The following is a 16,579-nucleotide window of genomic DNA, read 5'->3' on the forward strand; positions in this document are numbered from 1 at the left end:
ACCTGCAGCATTTCCTTCCAAACTCACTCACCCCTGCTCACCATGAGGGCATCCATGGCCAAACAGTCCAGGGCAACATCAGTGTGCCTTAGCATCATTGCTTTCCTGTGTCCAGAAAAGAGGGATCCAGGTGACCAGGCGAGGGTGACTTGTGTCTACTCGAGACAGCAGAAGTGAGATGCACCCCTGCGTTTTTTGCGATCCTGTGACCCTTCGCTGAGGCTTCTCTGGCATGAGCACCTGAGTCAGCCAGGTGAAAGGCTGCTCTGAGAAGCTGGAGGTAGCTAAATCAGCTCATAGTTGAATGCCATACATGTCACAAAAGTTCAGGCCCTAGAGGTCACACTGGATTTCATTCAACACTTGGCCAGCATTCCCCCAGGAAGATCTCTGATGGAGTGAGGAAGTTTTGGATTATTACCATGTGAAAATTTGGTATAAAGAACACCCAGTGTCTTCAAGAAGGCTCAAACAAAATAAATTATTTTTTCCTCCCACATGTCTTTGTTCAGCATAAAAACATGGGCTGCCCCCACATTTCTCTCTCTCCTTTCCCCACTGAAAGAAAACATGAACAACTCCTGCCTTATTTCCAGGAGAAATTTCATCTAAGATGTGCCGGGAGGGGATTTGAAAAGCATATGATTTCAAGTTGAGCACACTACAGTGCTTCTTTCACACTGTCGTATGCATACGCTGAATAACTTCAGGCAAGATTAGAGTGGATATAAGTAGTAAACTTTTTACATGGGGTCTAAAGCTTATAAAGAAATCCCCAGTCCCTCAGTTGCAAAATATTTGTCACTACTAATTAGGGTTACGACAATTAAAAACCCAAACTGTTGTCGCTCAAACAGCATAGCACAAGCAGTAGGACATATGTTGTAGGGCATATGTTGTGTGTCTTGTTAGATGCAGGAAGGTTTTCTTTTCTCTCATTCCCTGCGAGCAGCTGAGCTGTAACACAGCTTTCAGGCAAGGATCACGTGCAGCTTCAGCTGTGGCTCAGTAAAGGTAACATCCAGTTCTCTCTATGTGTCTGAATGATTATTTTTTTTTTACCCTTGAATACTGGCATGACAGGACCCTCAGTTTTCAGAGGCAGTGTAAAATCTGATTTTGGAGTAACCTAAGGAAAAAGTCATGAGATTCTTAACAAACCTTATGGATCTGCCCCCCAGAATCCAAGCATGTGGCCCATCCTACTGCTTGGCTACACATCAGTCAGAGGATCAGACCTTGGCACTTGCAGACCAGCAGGGCCCTCACTGAGGCCTGGTGAAGTCAAGATCAACCTGTAGGTCATGGGAGATGTTTAGCATCTTTGATGGCTGAGGCTTTGCAGAGCAGCCACTAAACTAAAGTGTAAAATGCAATTAGTTTAATGAAGCAGAATTCAGCAATTTAATGTAGGCAAGAAGCCAAGGAAGAGGAAAAAAAAAAGGTATGTCCAGAATTTGACACAAAAAGGAGACGGTACTCCTTTCAAACCTCCTGCATGAGCCACTGGTGTTTCCATCTTGCTCTTTGCTTTCACCCAAAACCAGCACTTGAGAGAGAAGGCCTGGGCTGTGCACTATCTTCTTTTAATGATTTTAAATAGAAAGTTTAGTTTTGTCTAGTACCAGAGGTTTCACACAATATTAATGTGCTTTGCCCAGCACAGAGCACAGTGCGTGCATTTTAGCATGCAGACATTCACCACCACCAGCATGCATGAGCCAGCACTTCCATGCATTTGCAACAACTTACCTCAACACACAGGTGGGATTTATCCCACAAGGAGCTTTGTGGCTGCAGTGACAGAGGAGAGGAAGCATGCGGGGAGCTTCTGGTATGGTAGCACAGGTTCCCTGGTTTGCCATGTCAATACAAACCAAAGCACTTTCATCCTGACTGTTCACCTCCACGCTCTCCACTCACCAGCTTAGGACTTTGTCTGCTATAGCTGACTTCACCTCTTGCCTTCCACCTCTGCCCTTTTCCTAGCCTCCTTTCCCAGCCAGAAGCATCGCCTGTCTGGAAGAGAAGCCACGTTGCCCCATCCCTCTGTAAGACTCACAGCAGAGGACTGAGGTGTGTCTGCGTCTCTGCTGGAGAGGAGCAAACCCTTCTTCCATCAGCTTGAATCTGAGGCTTTCACATGGCAACAGGCACTGCTCAGACTCCCTATATTTTAGCTAATGTACTACAAGAACTTGGGCAGTGGGCAGACAACATCCTTCTGAAGAAAGAGCTTGTCAGGGCTCCAGGTGTGCCAGCGCTGTTTGGGTTTCAATGTTATATTACACTGCAGATCTTAGGGAAGTTTTATTTTTGTGTCATTTAAAACATATTCTTTTTATTAGAGTTTTTTTCTTCATGAAAAGATACATTGCAAACATAAGATAAAGTAACATAAATTAACAAGGTTAAATAGGAAACAGTTAAAAACATAAACAATAAAGGAAAATAACTTAGTTCAACACAAAATAAACACAGACACATAAACTATGAATATATATAACATAAATTAGCACACAAAATGTGGTGGACAATACCACCAATCACAAGCTGATACAGACTGAAAATAGGAGCTGCCAAGTGGCTGTAGAGGGTAAGCAGGGGAGCAGCTGCCCCCGGCGTGCAGGGTGTCCACCTGCTCTCCCCAGTGCAGCCTCACCAGTTACTCCAAACGCCTGCAGAGTGGGCCCCACTATGCTTGTAAGGCTTGACTGAGAAGTTACCAGAGCTGCTCACCATTACTACTAATCACAGTGAGGCTGAGTGGACTTGGGTTAGGTTCCTACATATGCTATTGCTTTTCTTCTCTTCCAGCTTACACTGCTATGGAAACTGTTCAGAGCTGTAGTCTAATTAAATCGGTATAGCCCGTACCATTTTATTTTGTGAAGATTTCCTAGGCTTCCTAAGCGAGGTATTATGCTTTGTTTTGAGAAACACTAGCACACCACTATGCACAGCACAAACCAGGAGCTGACACAAGTCCTGTACTCACCCACTCCTAGAACAGCTTCATGATGGTTGGAGCTTTCGTCTGCCATCCCACCAGCACTGGGAGGAAGATCCTCTTCGGCTGTGGAGTGGTCTGGGCTCCTTATATCTGACAATGTGTTCAAGCCCATTTTGGCATTAGTTGAAGCAGCCTATGGACTGCTTAAACTTACTACGCTGAAGGAGGGCACTTGAGCACAGCTCTGCCAGGTGGGCAGCCTTGGGCCATGAATCCAGGGCCTGGCCCTCCCTCCAGCTAAAAAAAATGTGAAGGTGAAGGCTCAGATAGATCACTGCAGCCAGTATGCAATGGTGCAGAGTGTTTTTTCAAGCCACCTCAAAAAATGCCGTTACTGTGTACTGCTGGTCTACCTCTTGGGCAGGGTGCAATTCTGTTCTTTCTTTTGTGCGCAATGGACTCAAGTTTGTTCAATTGCCGTCAGTGGGACCAGGAACCAGATATGTAAATCCCTTGCACAGTCAGAGGAAAACAAAAACATCACTGAAATATCAAGGCCCTCTGGAGTATCAGTATAAGCTTGACTGAAATCACAGCATTGCCTAAGCCTGCTCACCCCTCCCAAGACCTTGCTAAGGTCCTGGTTCGGTATTTGCAGCTAGCAGCTCAACCTGTCTGTAGTAGGAAGGTACCAATTTTTTTCTTCCAAAGTCTGTATGTGGCAAAAATAAGAGTCAGTAAATGAACAGTAAGCATGTCCTGAGCCCCAGAGTGCCTTTCATCGAGAAGGATCCTGAAGCACTTCACATACCACACACACAGGGATCACTCTTCCACCGCTGAAAGGCAGAGATCTCGTGGGCAAAAGGCAGCTGCCATTCTGTGCCAGCAGTACTACACAGCGGTGGTTTTAGGAAGAATAACTTACCCACCAGAAATGATGAATACTTATCTTTTAAAGGAGCCATCATATACAGAACTGACTACACAGAACACATGGAACACATGCAACTTACTGCTTACCAAACTGACAGGTGTGCAGCGTGAGCTTACACAGCACATTTTCCAGGTACGGTACTATGTCGATACTAGGAATAGATGCGATGTATTCAAGCATGCAGCAACCAGTCAATACATGCACTGTGCCGGGCATGCACTCAGTCCTCCACAGCCCTGGGTACTGACTATTGCATGTAAGAGAGCCAGCAGACGCCACGATGCAAATACTGACTGGATCCTCTCATGCTTCAGGTACATTCTGATGCCTTCCATCACCTATGTAATGCAATTACCTTTTCCCAGTAAAAGCCAGTATTTGGTAATCACTGGAGCAGTTGAGCAAGTACTTTTTTTAAAGCAAAATATTTTCCAAAAATAAAAATAACCCTTTTCCCAGATGTCTTTTCTTGGTGCCAAATCTAAGAAACTTTGGCATTCCTATATCCTTCCCTTCTAGCTGTTTTTCTGATACCCACTTCACCAGCATCTTAGTGTATCACCTTTTTATACATTCCAGTTTTTCCGCCACTATTGTCTACCCATAATGGCTTAAACCTTTGTCCTTATATTGCACGTTGTGAATGCTTTCCAGGCCCTCAAATGGTTATCTGTTTATGCATGCTAGTAGTGCTGGGAAAGTGAAAAAGTGGGAAAGCTGGTAAGTATATGACAGTTCTATCAGATTATCAAGGAATCAGTTAAAAAGAGAGCCCTGATAATAACAGGCAGCAATTCTTCCTCCAGCCTTATGCCTTCTTCACTGTGTTCATGGTTAGTATCTGTAATACACCACGGTCATGCACAACTGTGCAAAATATCACACAGTTCACCTCAGAAAGATAAGATTCCATCAACACATTTCATGCGTGTGACACCATACTCATGAATTAAGAACAGGACAAGGACAGTTAGAGTGTGACTTGGACTCTGATCCAACAGCAGATGAGCCAAAAGGAATAAAAAACAGCATAAAGTAGTAGCAGTGGCCAAGGGATGAAACTAAGAATCAGGAAGATGGGAAAGCGGCAGCAGGGAAGAAAAAGGGTAACAACATGGAGCTGGAAGAGAAGATTGCTGACAGCATCAATGAAGGGCCCGCCAGGCAGGTAGAGTAGACACTATGGGTTTCATAGCTATATAATGAAAATGAATAAATGCACACGGAACTAAAACTAAATGTGGGACTTTGGGTTTCACTCAGTACGAAACTAGGATGCACTTACAGTCCTGAGCCAAGGTTAGTATAGTATAAAATAGCCAAAAGATACCAGAAAACTAAAGCAGGGGAAGTGCTACCATGAAAATGCCAGTTTGCACCACTGCATTTTAGGCTCCAGACAAAAAACATCTTAGCCACTGAGCTTGACAACTGTATTAAATGCAAGATCTCCAGTCATATTCTCGTCCCTGTAGAAGTCACCTCTGCATGAAAAACCAAGATGGCTCCACATTCGTTAAGGATGTAATGTGGGACTTTGTCCCCAGTGCTTCTGGATGAGAATACAAAACTGCCCTGCTGCTGCTAACACAAGGACGACAGCAGCTCCTACTTACCAGCTTCTGCGTTCTGCCCACTGCTGCTTTGTCTCATATGGTTAATGAAGCCAGGCCAGGCTGTCAATTCAGTTATTCACCTATGCCTGGGAACTGAGAGAGTCTTTGGCCTTCATTGACTTGCTGTCCCATACAAAATATTCCATCCATAATGTCCAGGATTCTTTAAAGAAAGCTCATTAGAAAACTTTTATTCTTCATCTACAGTCTACTTTGCGTGCAGCTTGAAGACAGACCACTCCTTTCTTCACCTTATTCACTTTCTGCACAGAGCTGAATTTATCACCTGGAAAAGCTCCCTGCTTCTTCATACCTGATCCCTCCATACATTTCACACCACATCTCTTTTCTATATCTGGGGTCTTCTGCAATGCTGACATTAATATAAATCTCCTGAGTCCTTTAAGTCTCACTACATACTCACACTTCCTCTAGGACTTAAGAGAAGGGTTCCTTTTCCCATCAAGTATTATACTTTTTACAGACTTCAACGATGAAAGACGAAGTGCAGTCTGTGGCTGACCGTGTGCAAGCATGCAGGTAAGCAGCTGCGGCAGTGCTGTGCAGATCACACCTCTGCACGCACCGCGCTGGGCCGTGACTGCTTGGGGAAGGAGACAGGGAAAACACATGGAAAGGGATCTCCCACAGACACCGATGTCCAGCCAGAAGTCTGGCATTTGCATCTTTGGCCCCCCAGTCCTGTGCAGCACTCTCTGGCTGAGGCTGCTGGTTTTGCCTGGAGCTGCCAGGTGCTCCCATGGCTTGGGCTGTTTCACAAGGGGCTCTGGCCAGCGAACACCTCCGGCTTCTCCCAGGTTGTGCAGCTCTGCTCTCTGTCCTCAAGCAGTGGAACAGATGCACAAGAGCTTCTCTACCTTCTTTGGACAAAGAACTTTTTCAGTCCAGGAACGTAACACCTAACGATGTGCCACATCAGTTGGTTCAGACAGAAGTTGTAAAAATTCTGAACAAACAATATATCAACTGGTCTGGCCATTCTCTTGTACTTTAAAGCACAAAGACTGAGAACTCTGATCCTTGCAAAAGCTGCATGTGAGTGTGTGTCTTTTGTTTTTAAAAAGATGTCAGCTGGGAATAAAATGCAGAGATCTTCTCAGCATTGGGTCACCACCTCAATATTGAGTCAGAAGCTTTAACATCAGTTTTCTTACAGTGGAAATTCCTTCCTTGGAATATAGCAATTTTAGGAAAGTTTGAATTCAAGTCTGAGTATTGTAGCCCAGGCTTATCTAAGTTACATGCCAAAGCTGGTATCCATAGGTTTAACCCCTGTTACTGCTGGAGTACCATGGCTGCTTTTAGAGATAATACTCAAGATGATGCAAGATGCAACAAAGGAATCTCCTCCTGTTTCACCTTTATTAAATGTAAATGGTCACCAGCACAAGTTAGGCAGAGACTTGGTGGCTTCCTTTGCAAGACAAAAGCAGCAATGGATTCCCTAAATGTACTCATTAAAATATATTTTCCTTCTCCTCTTGGCCCTAAAGGATCATCTTAGCTTATGAGAACTAAGCTTCTGTCTATCTGATTATTAAATCATTCCTAAAGCAGATGGGAAACTACAGTGGTTTAAACAGCTAGGCTGAGACTGTATGGCTAAAAATAGTATAGAAAGCTCCTTTTAATTAGTAAGGTGATCAAATATGACAGAAGAGAGGGATGTAGATATATGGATTCATGTGTATGTGTGTCTTTAAAATTAAGTTATTACCTCAATACCAAGTATTATTTATAACATATATGATACATGATGTCTGATTTTTATGATGCCATTTGTCTTCACTTGGGAGAGAAGACAGTCTAACTCTGCTTTCATAATGTCAATCCTTGCTGTATTCAAAAGGAAAACTGTAATAGGATAAACCTGCCACCATGCTCAGTGCCATCATTTTTTAAATTAGGTGGATTAGTAAGTGCTCTGATGCAACAGACTGTCAGCTCTGCAACTCCCTGAGATCAACCCTTCCCCAGGGCCACTGTGGAGAGGATGGAAGAGCCAGTCTAGCTTTATAGACTGTGATTTCAGGGCACAGGAGCCCGGCACAGGGCTGAAGGGGTCAGGGACCATGATGTCTATCCTACCGCTGTGCTGCCCACATATTTTTGAGGACTCTTCAAAACCTGAACAGGGAGGAAAGAAATCTGCTGCGCCCTGCGCAAGCAGTGCTGGGTGATATATGCCCTGGAGTGATCTCCTCTTTCATGTGGATGTGGCCCTTTGGTGTTCACCAGATGACTCATGACCCTGACGTTTGGTCCTGGGACCACACAGATGCTGCCGAGGCCGTGGTGGGGGCTGCCATGAAACACGGACTGACACCACAGCTGCAGACTTCAGGCAAGAAAGCTGAGGAGGTTGAGGATGTCTGGCATGAAGGCCATCGGGTCAGACAGACGTCCCCTTGCTCCAAGGGGAGAGGGAGGCACATTGCAAACTATGCCCTTTGTGACAGGAGGGACCTGACCAGTGGTGTGCACAACCCTCTTCCCAGTCATTTCCCAAAGCACTGGATCACATGCCACAGCCAAATCTGAACATTTCTTCGGGGGTATGCTGCACCCTCCCAGTGCCAAACAGCAGCATGGTCTGGAGGTGGCCCATGTCCAGGGGTGGTTAATGGTATGGCTGGTCTGGAAGCCACAGCTGCACCTCAGTGATGGCTCCTTACAGCAAACAAACTTCTAGCCCCGGTTGTTTTGGACATTCACCTTACAGTCATCACTGGAAATCTAACCTGGCAGTTTTCTGTTTGAAAAATGGGCTTACGGCCCCCTCCTGAAGAGAGCTGAGCGTCCAGGCTCTGTTCCAGCTAAACCTTAAGCATATGCTTAACTTCAGTATGCCTGTGCAGGGTCAGCTTGAATATGTGATCCTGTAATGAGCAATCACTAAAGTATAGTGGAGCTCTGGGAACGAGGGCCACTGTATTGCTCCACTCCTACACAGTCAGGGAACTGCAGTGAATTCTGGAGAACTAGAGCATGCAGAATTAACTTTGCCTTAATTTAGTCCCCTGAGTACACCCCAAAGTTACTGCTTTGGTAATGTTGTCCTCCGAGGACATCACGACATGTCAACATAGTGACTATTTTCTCATCTGATGGTAGTGACAAACTGCCATAATGCAAAGCATAAAAAATTCAGACCCCTTCTAGTTCTGGTAGCCACCATGCCACCAGAGGACGACATTTTCTATCTGTATTAGGAAAAATGAAAGACAATGTTTACAGTATGCTAGCCAGCAAGGCAAAAATGAACTGAAGTGCCAACCAATCCACAACGAATTTCTTTACAGACACTTGTATTATAGATCTACCATCCCAAACCGAGCTTGTCAACTTACCCTTCAAATCAAATATAAGAAAAATCCGTCCTTGGCTATGTCACTATAAACCCAGCCAGTTTAGTAAAGCGAGAGTTACTCTTATATGTGTCTGGCAAATCTGGGAGCAGAATTTACCACTTGGTGTAAATATTTCTGCATAGTTTGTTTAAAAAAATCTTGCCTGTTCCTCTTTCTGGCAGACTCTTAGAAAGTAGTAAATATGCAGATGGGCATAGTGATATATTTTGTATCAACATATTTTAAATGTGTGCATATGCATTAGCTATATAAATACATTCCCCAGGAAGTCTGCCAGTGGATATACTACAAAGCTCTGCGTGTTACATTTGGGTTTGCTTGTGCAGTACCATGGCAGCATCGGAAAGTACCCCTTTAGCCTTATTTGCTCTGCAACAGCTCACACTTACCTGTGTAGTTTCCCCTTTTCTATCTCTATGTACAAATATTTTATATTTATATGCCATGTGTATGTATATAGTACATGTATAAATATACATACATACACAAGTGCAGGCATATGTACTGTATATACACATACTCCAATGTCTTCCTTATAAAGCTGTTATAAAGCCATAACAAGGTCTATGAACTTTCTATGAAACAATTGCTCTGTACAGGAGCTTCTACGGGAATCAGTTATTTGATGACTCTGCTGTCCCAGTATCACCTTACAACTAATGATGGGCAAAACATTAAGACCACAGCAGTATGCCAAAACCCTATGACATATCAAGTCAAAGTGTACTTGATACTGAGCCACACAAGAGTAATTCCCTACTGACACAGTTGCTGTATCTTCAGCTCTAGCCCTGTCCTATCCCCTGCTGCCCAGTATCCCTGCTCCTCCACCCCACTTGCAGCATCTGTCTCTGGTCCTGCCCCCAGTCCTGACTCCACTCCTAACTCTTCCCTTTCTCTAGGAAATCTGCACATGCAGATCCCTGAAAGCAAGTGGCATGAGTGCGTCCTGCCCAAGCTCTGGGGTCTTGCCCTGGGGGCTGGAGAGAAGCAGCTCTGGCCAGTCCCTTCATGGCCGGACCAGTTTCCCCTCCTGGAAGGACTGGCTGGAGGCTGGAGACTGGCAAAGGACAAGAAACGAGAAGACATCTGTCTGCTGCCCTTGAGATCCCACTGTGCCCTTATCTAAAAGGTTTAACAGTGTTGTGTTTCTTGCTGCTACTGTGCTCCTTTTCCCATATCAGTATCATGAATGAGTCAAAGCCCATCACTATTTACATGAGCACTGACAGATGGGGGCAATAGAGGAAGCGGCTGCAGTGCTGTGGGTGGATATGTATGTGTACATACATACGATATGATTAACCATGCACTATATAACCATACGGATACTGTTGCAACAGCGTTATGAGAACCATGCTCTTCTACTTCATTGCACAAGGAAAAGTTGCAACAAATACTGTGGTGGGAACACAGCAAGAAGACAACCTTGCATGTAATTCTAGACAGAAATCATTTTGCTTCTGCAGTGATGATAAGCTAGAATGAGCATTATGGAATTCTGCTGCCCGCTCCCACCCCCTTCCTTAGAGCCACTATTTAGATGAGCTACAGGGTTAAAACATAAGCTGTACAGATGCTAGCTGCAAAAATAAAGAATGAAGTAAAAAGTCAAGCATCCACATTTCCCCCAACTAAAAATGAAGTTCTGAGGAAAGGGAGTAGGGAAAAGAAAAGGAACTTACCACGCTGCGAGTGAACTTTTCTAGAGAAGTTCTACGACCTTGCTCATTCTCTGGCTTAACAGGGAAAAAAGTGGGGAGAAAAAAATACAGAAAAAAACCCTTCAGCTTATATGCAGTTTTTCAAAACAGCAGCAAAATATAAGGAAGCAGCAAGGGGGAAAAGTTGTAAAAAATGTAAAAAGCAGAAATCAATGTTTGCAATGGCAAACATAAGAAATCAAAATTTCTTAAAGAATGAGAGACATCACTACTTTTACTCTTGGAGAATACCACCTTTTCTTCTGTGCATTTTTTGAATGGTTCAAACAGGTCTATGCATTCCTGTGTCTCACAGCTATTGCTATTGATTTCTTGTTCACTGAATTTTCCTTCTGTTGCTGTTTGAGCTGGGACCTCTGATTCTGGTTAACATCTGCCAAACAGCTGATCAGCACTCCCACCTACTTGCTTAGAGAAATGAAAAAAAATCACAGCAACTTTTACAATATAAAAAAGCAATGTGTGAGTGAATAGACTGTTGGAAGAAAACCACCACTGAACTCATTGCCAGGGAACCTACACTCCACAATTTATCCAGAAGCACATTTCTAGTAAGTTTGACTACATCGAAACACAAGACAGCACATGTATGTCTGTGCAAGGCCACAGAAAGATACAGGCAGATTTGGGGCACGGATATTTTTGCATCTGAAGTACAGGACTATTCATACGCAGGAAGACAAGCATGTGTATCGTGGCTTTATTAATGTATCCCTGAGAAGGTTGCTCACTGCAGCGCCTCATTCATTTGGCACAAGGGAGACCTAATTGTTGCTAACGAGGAAGAACTAAGCAATTTATTGCCATATTTTCTGGAATATCTAAGAGAAAAAATTGTTATGGAGAAGAGAAGAAACTCAATAATATGAAGGAAACCTCATTGCAGTCAGAAAGCTGTGGGCACTGCTGATTTCCAGGAGAGAAACTTACTTCCATGTGGTAAGCCAGCAAAACAGAGGTGGTAAGACAGAAGTAGAACTGGACCGAAGGGGATATACATGTAAGGGAAAGCCACAGTCATGATGGTGCATGATAGTGTGCTGGAAGTAAGCACTGCACTGGAGGTGCTCATCAGAGGCACCTACCAGTCATGTCATCTACCACAGATTCAGCTGCAGTAACAACCCACGGGACAAATCACCAATGCAAAAACCAGATAGAGAAGATGTAAGGAAGCCAAAAGCATGTCAGATAAATTGGATGAGAACTTGTGTAGGTGAATCTAGGTAAATCCTTTTGATTCTTCTGCATGTTCATCACATCTGTCTACAAGGTTGGTCTGAAGCATCCCAGGTGGACATGGGACTGATTCTCCCTGCTGCATTGTCAGAGACGAGACCAGACCACAAGGTCTTTTCAAGACAAGCAATATTCTTTGTCCAGAAGAAAGAGTCAAGCAACCTTCCGACTTATAACCATTTGAGCAAGCCACACCATCAGCTCTGATGTCCCAAAAGTGGTGTCAAAAGTGAAAGCTCAACGCATGTTGTTTTACACAGCATTGAGGATGGAGCCAAGGCCTCAGAGTATGTACCAAATAACAACACAGCCTTCCTAGCTGGCAAGGAGTCAGCGATGTACGCAGTACAACACTCCTCAAAGGACTATTTAAAATGCACAAACCCAAGGGTTAGTTGCCTCTCCCTGCATGTGTGAGAACAAAGAGAAATGCCAGCCTCAACTCTTCTGCATCCGAGGTCTCCCTGCACCCTGAGACAGCAGAGGTGGCAGAGGGGGGCTGAGGTCCTGCTGCCTTGGCTGAATGTGTCATGATGAGCAGCATCAAGGACAGCAGTGCATGGCCATGCCCTGGGCCTCCACATGGGTCTCCTGCAGGGGTGGCAAGACCTACCGGTAGCCAAATTAAAGGCACAATTTCACCCAAAAGAAGAAATACCTAGACAAAAGACAGAGTGTTCTGCAAGGCTCCCTAGGGGATCAAGGCACTTGGAGTCTGCAGCATCGCACTGCTGTGGACTGGAAAACCAGTGTCTGGCCCAGCTGCATTTGGAGTGGAGCTTTGGCGTGTGCTGGGGGCAAAGGAGAGTGAGCTGCTGAAAACAGGTCACGCTATGCCCCTGCACTTGCCATCAAAATGTATTGTCTCTGGTTGTGCTACCAAGTAAAAGGTAATGCAGCTTCCCACCCAGCAGGAAGACAGGACAGTGGCCTCCAAAGATCATGAGCACCTTGGGGTGCTGAGTGCTCACGTAGCCTAAAGGGCCACACACAAGGCCGTTTCCCTATGACGGCTGAAGACACACCTAAGGAAGTGGGCATGGAGAGCACTGAGGGTGTCCCACAGAGGCATCTTACAAGCACAGGCTGCAGCAACCCTGCACATTTGGCATGGGGATGGCAAGCTGGGACCCGCTGGATGTGTGGAAAGCTCATCCTCGTAGCATCCAGCTCTGAGTCAAAGCCTGACATTTTCTAGTAAAATAAAAAGCAGCTGATGCAGGCTGGCTGCAGAGTGATGAGCTGGCCCGAGCAGTTTTAGCAGCAGTGGGCGTGGGTGCGGGCTATGCGGCTCTTCCTGCCTGCTTGCCTGCAGACCCTGTGCCTGGCAACATGCTGCGCAGGCAGCCACCTGCCCGCATCCCTCCTGCACAGCACGGAGGCTGCCTCGCACAGCAGAGGAAGGAAATTTAAAAATAACAAGGTGAAAAAGAAAGGAAAAGAAAAAAAAAAAAAAGAAAAGAAAAAAAAAGACCAAGTCAGACCTTTCTCAGCCCTGTGAACAGACCTGGGGTCCTGCGCAGGGAGTGTCTGACAAGCTGTGGACCGTAGAGCTGTGCCCGCTGCAGCACCACTGCAGAGTCTGCACAAACACACACTGCAAGTGCAAAGGGCGAAGGCAAAGAAACACATCAAGCAGTCCTCCTAGGTGAATCTTTGCCAGTAAATACACCAACAGACTCCACCAGGTAATGGCAAAGGATATGTGCATTTGGATAAAATATGAAACAACCACCCCCACTGCAGATGAAAACCTCTCAGGCCAGGTAGGTGCAGAAAAATAGACCTCATCACTTAGGAGCCATTCACTAATTATTAACTATCTCCTCCAAATTTTCCTTTTTTCATGATTAATTATTTACCCAGTCATCCCAATTTTAAGTTCCTTTGTGTAGATTCTGCTGGCACAGAACAGCGTAAGTAGAAAATATTATGAAAACCAGCTGACACTGATTATTAGAAGTAATAAGAGAAAAATGCTCAGCATCTTTACAATATTCAAGCCAAGCCCTGTCACTGAATCAAACTGGTCATGTGTTCCCTGATGGGACTGAGATGGGGACAGAATCTACAGTGGGAACCTTCCTGGACAATATAGAGCAGCTGGAACAGGGGGTCTGGATAAAAGCAATGCTTCAAGAGGTGCGTGCTGAAAATGAAGCCTGGCATGAGGCTCCAAGCCATTGTCTTGCTGACACTTTTTGCCAGGGATCTGAAAAAGGCTAGGGAAATACATCCCATAATTTGGTCTTCTGAACTGCAGGTCTGCAAAAATCTCTCCATCCTTCCCCCTCTCACTCCATCCCAGGATTCATTTTCTTGGCTATTGAATCCTTTCTTTGGTATGAGACTTTGGGGTCTGGGTAGGGTTTTTTTGAACTTTAACTTGGTGAAAACCACGTATTCCAGAAGGAATGACATCAGATGAAAAGAAAGGATAATCACCTCCCTGGCCCTGGCCCATGGAAAGGCCAGGATCAGGTCCCAGGCTTCTCAGGCAGTCATGTACATCTGTCCAAAGCAAGAAAGCAAAGAGCATGTACAATGCTACCAAAAGGCTGGAGCAGCATTTTGCATCTGTTTTCTGTCTATTTGTGCAGGACCACAGAGAACTCGCCCTCCTCTGAACCAGCTGGAGAGGAAAACAATGCTCTAAACCAAGCAAATACCAACCTGCTCTTTCCCTACCGCGACGGGGCTCGCACCGGTGGCTTCGCAGCCTCTCTGCACCACAGCTGCGGCCGCCTCTCCAGGATGCTCCCCTGCCTGCGGGCAGGGCTGGATGGTGGGAAGCCACCCCATGCCAGCCTGCCATGGCCATCAGAGCTGTGACAGCTCAGCTGCCACTTCAGCCAGCAGCCAGGTGCCTGCCAATGTCATCGTTTCCCCATTACAGGGAGTAATGGAAAATGCCTCAAGATCTTTTCTGTTCCTTTCTCTCCCTTCTCAAAAATAACTAGCAAAGCATGTGTCTGGCTGCTCCTTCACCGTTAACAAAGCTCCTGTGCACCCCCACCCCCTCCCATGGTGCACTAACTAATCAACACTGCTCTTTCCCCACACAATAAACTCTGGCTCTGCAGCCAAGTCATCCAGCCCTAACGCCTCCTTGCCTCAAGCAAGGAGGCTTGTCATGGCACTTAATTCTGACATGAGGCTTGCTGCCATCTAAGGACACCCAGCCACCATTTTGCCCACTGTGCAGGAGGGCTGAGGGATGGTGTGGTGGTGATTACCTGCTGTAAAGTAGCCTGCAGTAACGTGCATATCAGTAGAAACAGGAGCAGGTCGACACTTGACCCTGCACAGCACAAGTGGGACGTGTTGCATAGATACACAAATAAAACACGATGAGTCGGTCGGGGACCTCAGCATCATCCAGCCCTTCACTGCTGAGCCGGCTGCCTTCAGCAGCCCCGTGATTTCTACCTGCTGCAGGTGGAAGGCTGGACATGGAGACATCAAGCTCAAATTGGGCTGGGCGTACAGTTATTTCTCCTGGGGACAGGGCTTTGCCCTTGTCCCTCCTCCAGCCTGGTGGGGGAGGAGGACTTCTGTGCAAGGCAGGGAGCTACACCCAGCTCTCCTCCTCTGCAGCTCACTGCTTCCAATCACACCCTTGCTGGAGGCCAATCTCATGTTCCCTGCTGAGCACCATGAATCCTAAGGATCAAGGCCAATAATACTGTGGTTATTTGTAATAATGACACTGGGAAGAATGGAGAAAAAAAACCAAAACTAAATGGATTTACAAAGTATATATTCCTGGTTTGTACACAGCCTATGTCCACTGTCTTGCATCAGTCAGTGGTGTGAACAATATGTTCCTTTTACTGTTGCTGTTCTCCCCTAGAATTCTGTCATTGTATCTCAGCCCTGGCCCATAACTTCTCCTGCCTCCCCCCCCTCCCCTCCATTACTGCACTCCCAGAGCAAGGAGGGGAAGCTCCCACATCTGTGGTTATTGCATGGTATGGGAAAAAAGTAACTCTTCAAGCTTAGAGTATCTTACAAATATCAAAAATACCAAGCATGTTTTGAGGCACTAATCAAGCCCTGCTACTGCCCTACTGAGCACGTCACATTATTCCCATTCAACAGAAGAAGAGGATATAAGGCAGGCAAAGCTGAACCTTTCTTTCCCCACATAAGAAAGGAAGCGGGGAACCAGGCGAAGACCGTGGATATTGTGGCACTCAGTCCTGTGCTTTAGCCACACAGACAACCTGTCCCTTTTTCCTGCCCTCTCAGTCCCTTTTTCCTGCCACAACTCAGTGCTGGGGGGCAAAGGATCCAAATGACATAAACTTACCCACAAAATATTCACATGTGAATCTCGGTCCATAGAGACATTAATTTGATCTGTGCAAGCAACTCTTTTAGCCCAAGTCCATCATGCTATGCTTCTGACAGAACCTGTTTTCAGTACTAAAGGTAAGGTTATGTCATATCAGTGTGGTAAACAGACAACACTAGGGGCAAGGCATACTCACGCCCCAGAGAGATGTACTCTTTATAAAGACTTAAAACAACTTCAGTGAATTTCTACTGACATCAGCAAAGCCAGGACTTTGCATGCAGGTTCTAAACCAAATCCTCCATCCACACGGGCTCTGTTATACCACTGGGTTTTCTCTTTTCCTTCTCTCTGCTTTCCAGCTATGTAGAGGAAGTTTAAAGGGATGCGTCTCAAAGCTGCACCAAAAGTACTAAAGATC

General features: G+C 45.5%; 1 protein-coding gene across 8 annotated transcripts in view; it reads right to left on the reverse strand.

Moving 5' to 3' along the window:
* RGS6 (regulator of G protein signaling 6) overlaps positions 1 to 16,579 on the reverse strand; it is a 288,794-nt gene that overhangs the window by 7,580 nt on the left and 264,635 nt on the right. For 7 of the 8 annotated variants that reach the window (XM_065839141.2, XM_071809267.1, XM_071809268.1 and 4 more), the window contains one exon: positions 10,584 to 10,637. The exons of the other annotated variant lie outside the window; for it this stretch is intronic. In XM_065839141.2, the coding sequence (XP_065695213.1) occupies positions 10,584 to 10,637 (54 nt within the window). The remainder of the gene's footprint in view (positions 1 to 10,583; positions 10,638 to 16,579) is intronic. 8 annotated transcript variants of the gene reach the window in all.

The sequence above is a fragment of the Patagioenas fasciata genome, chromosome 5, assembly GCF_037038585.1.
Source record: "Patagioenas fasciata isolate bPatFas1 chromosome 5, bPatFas1.hap1, whole genome shotgun sequence".
In the NCBI taxonomy this organism is placed as follows: domain Eukaryota; kingdom Metazoa; phylum Chordata; class Aves; order Columbiformes; family Columbidae; genus Patagioenas; species Patagioenas fasciata.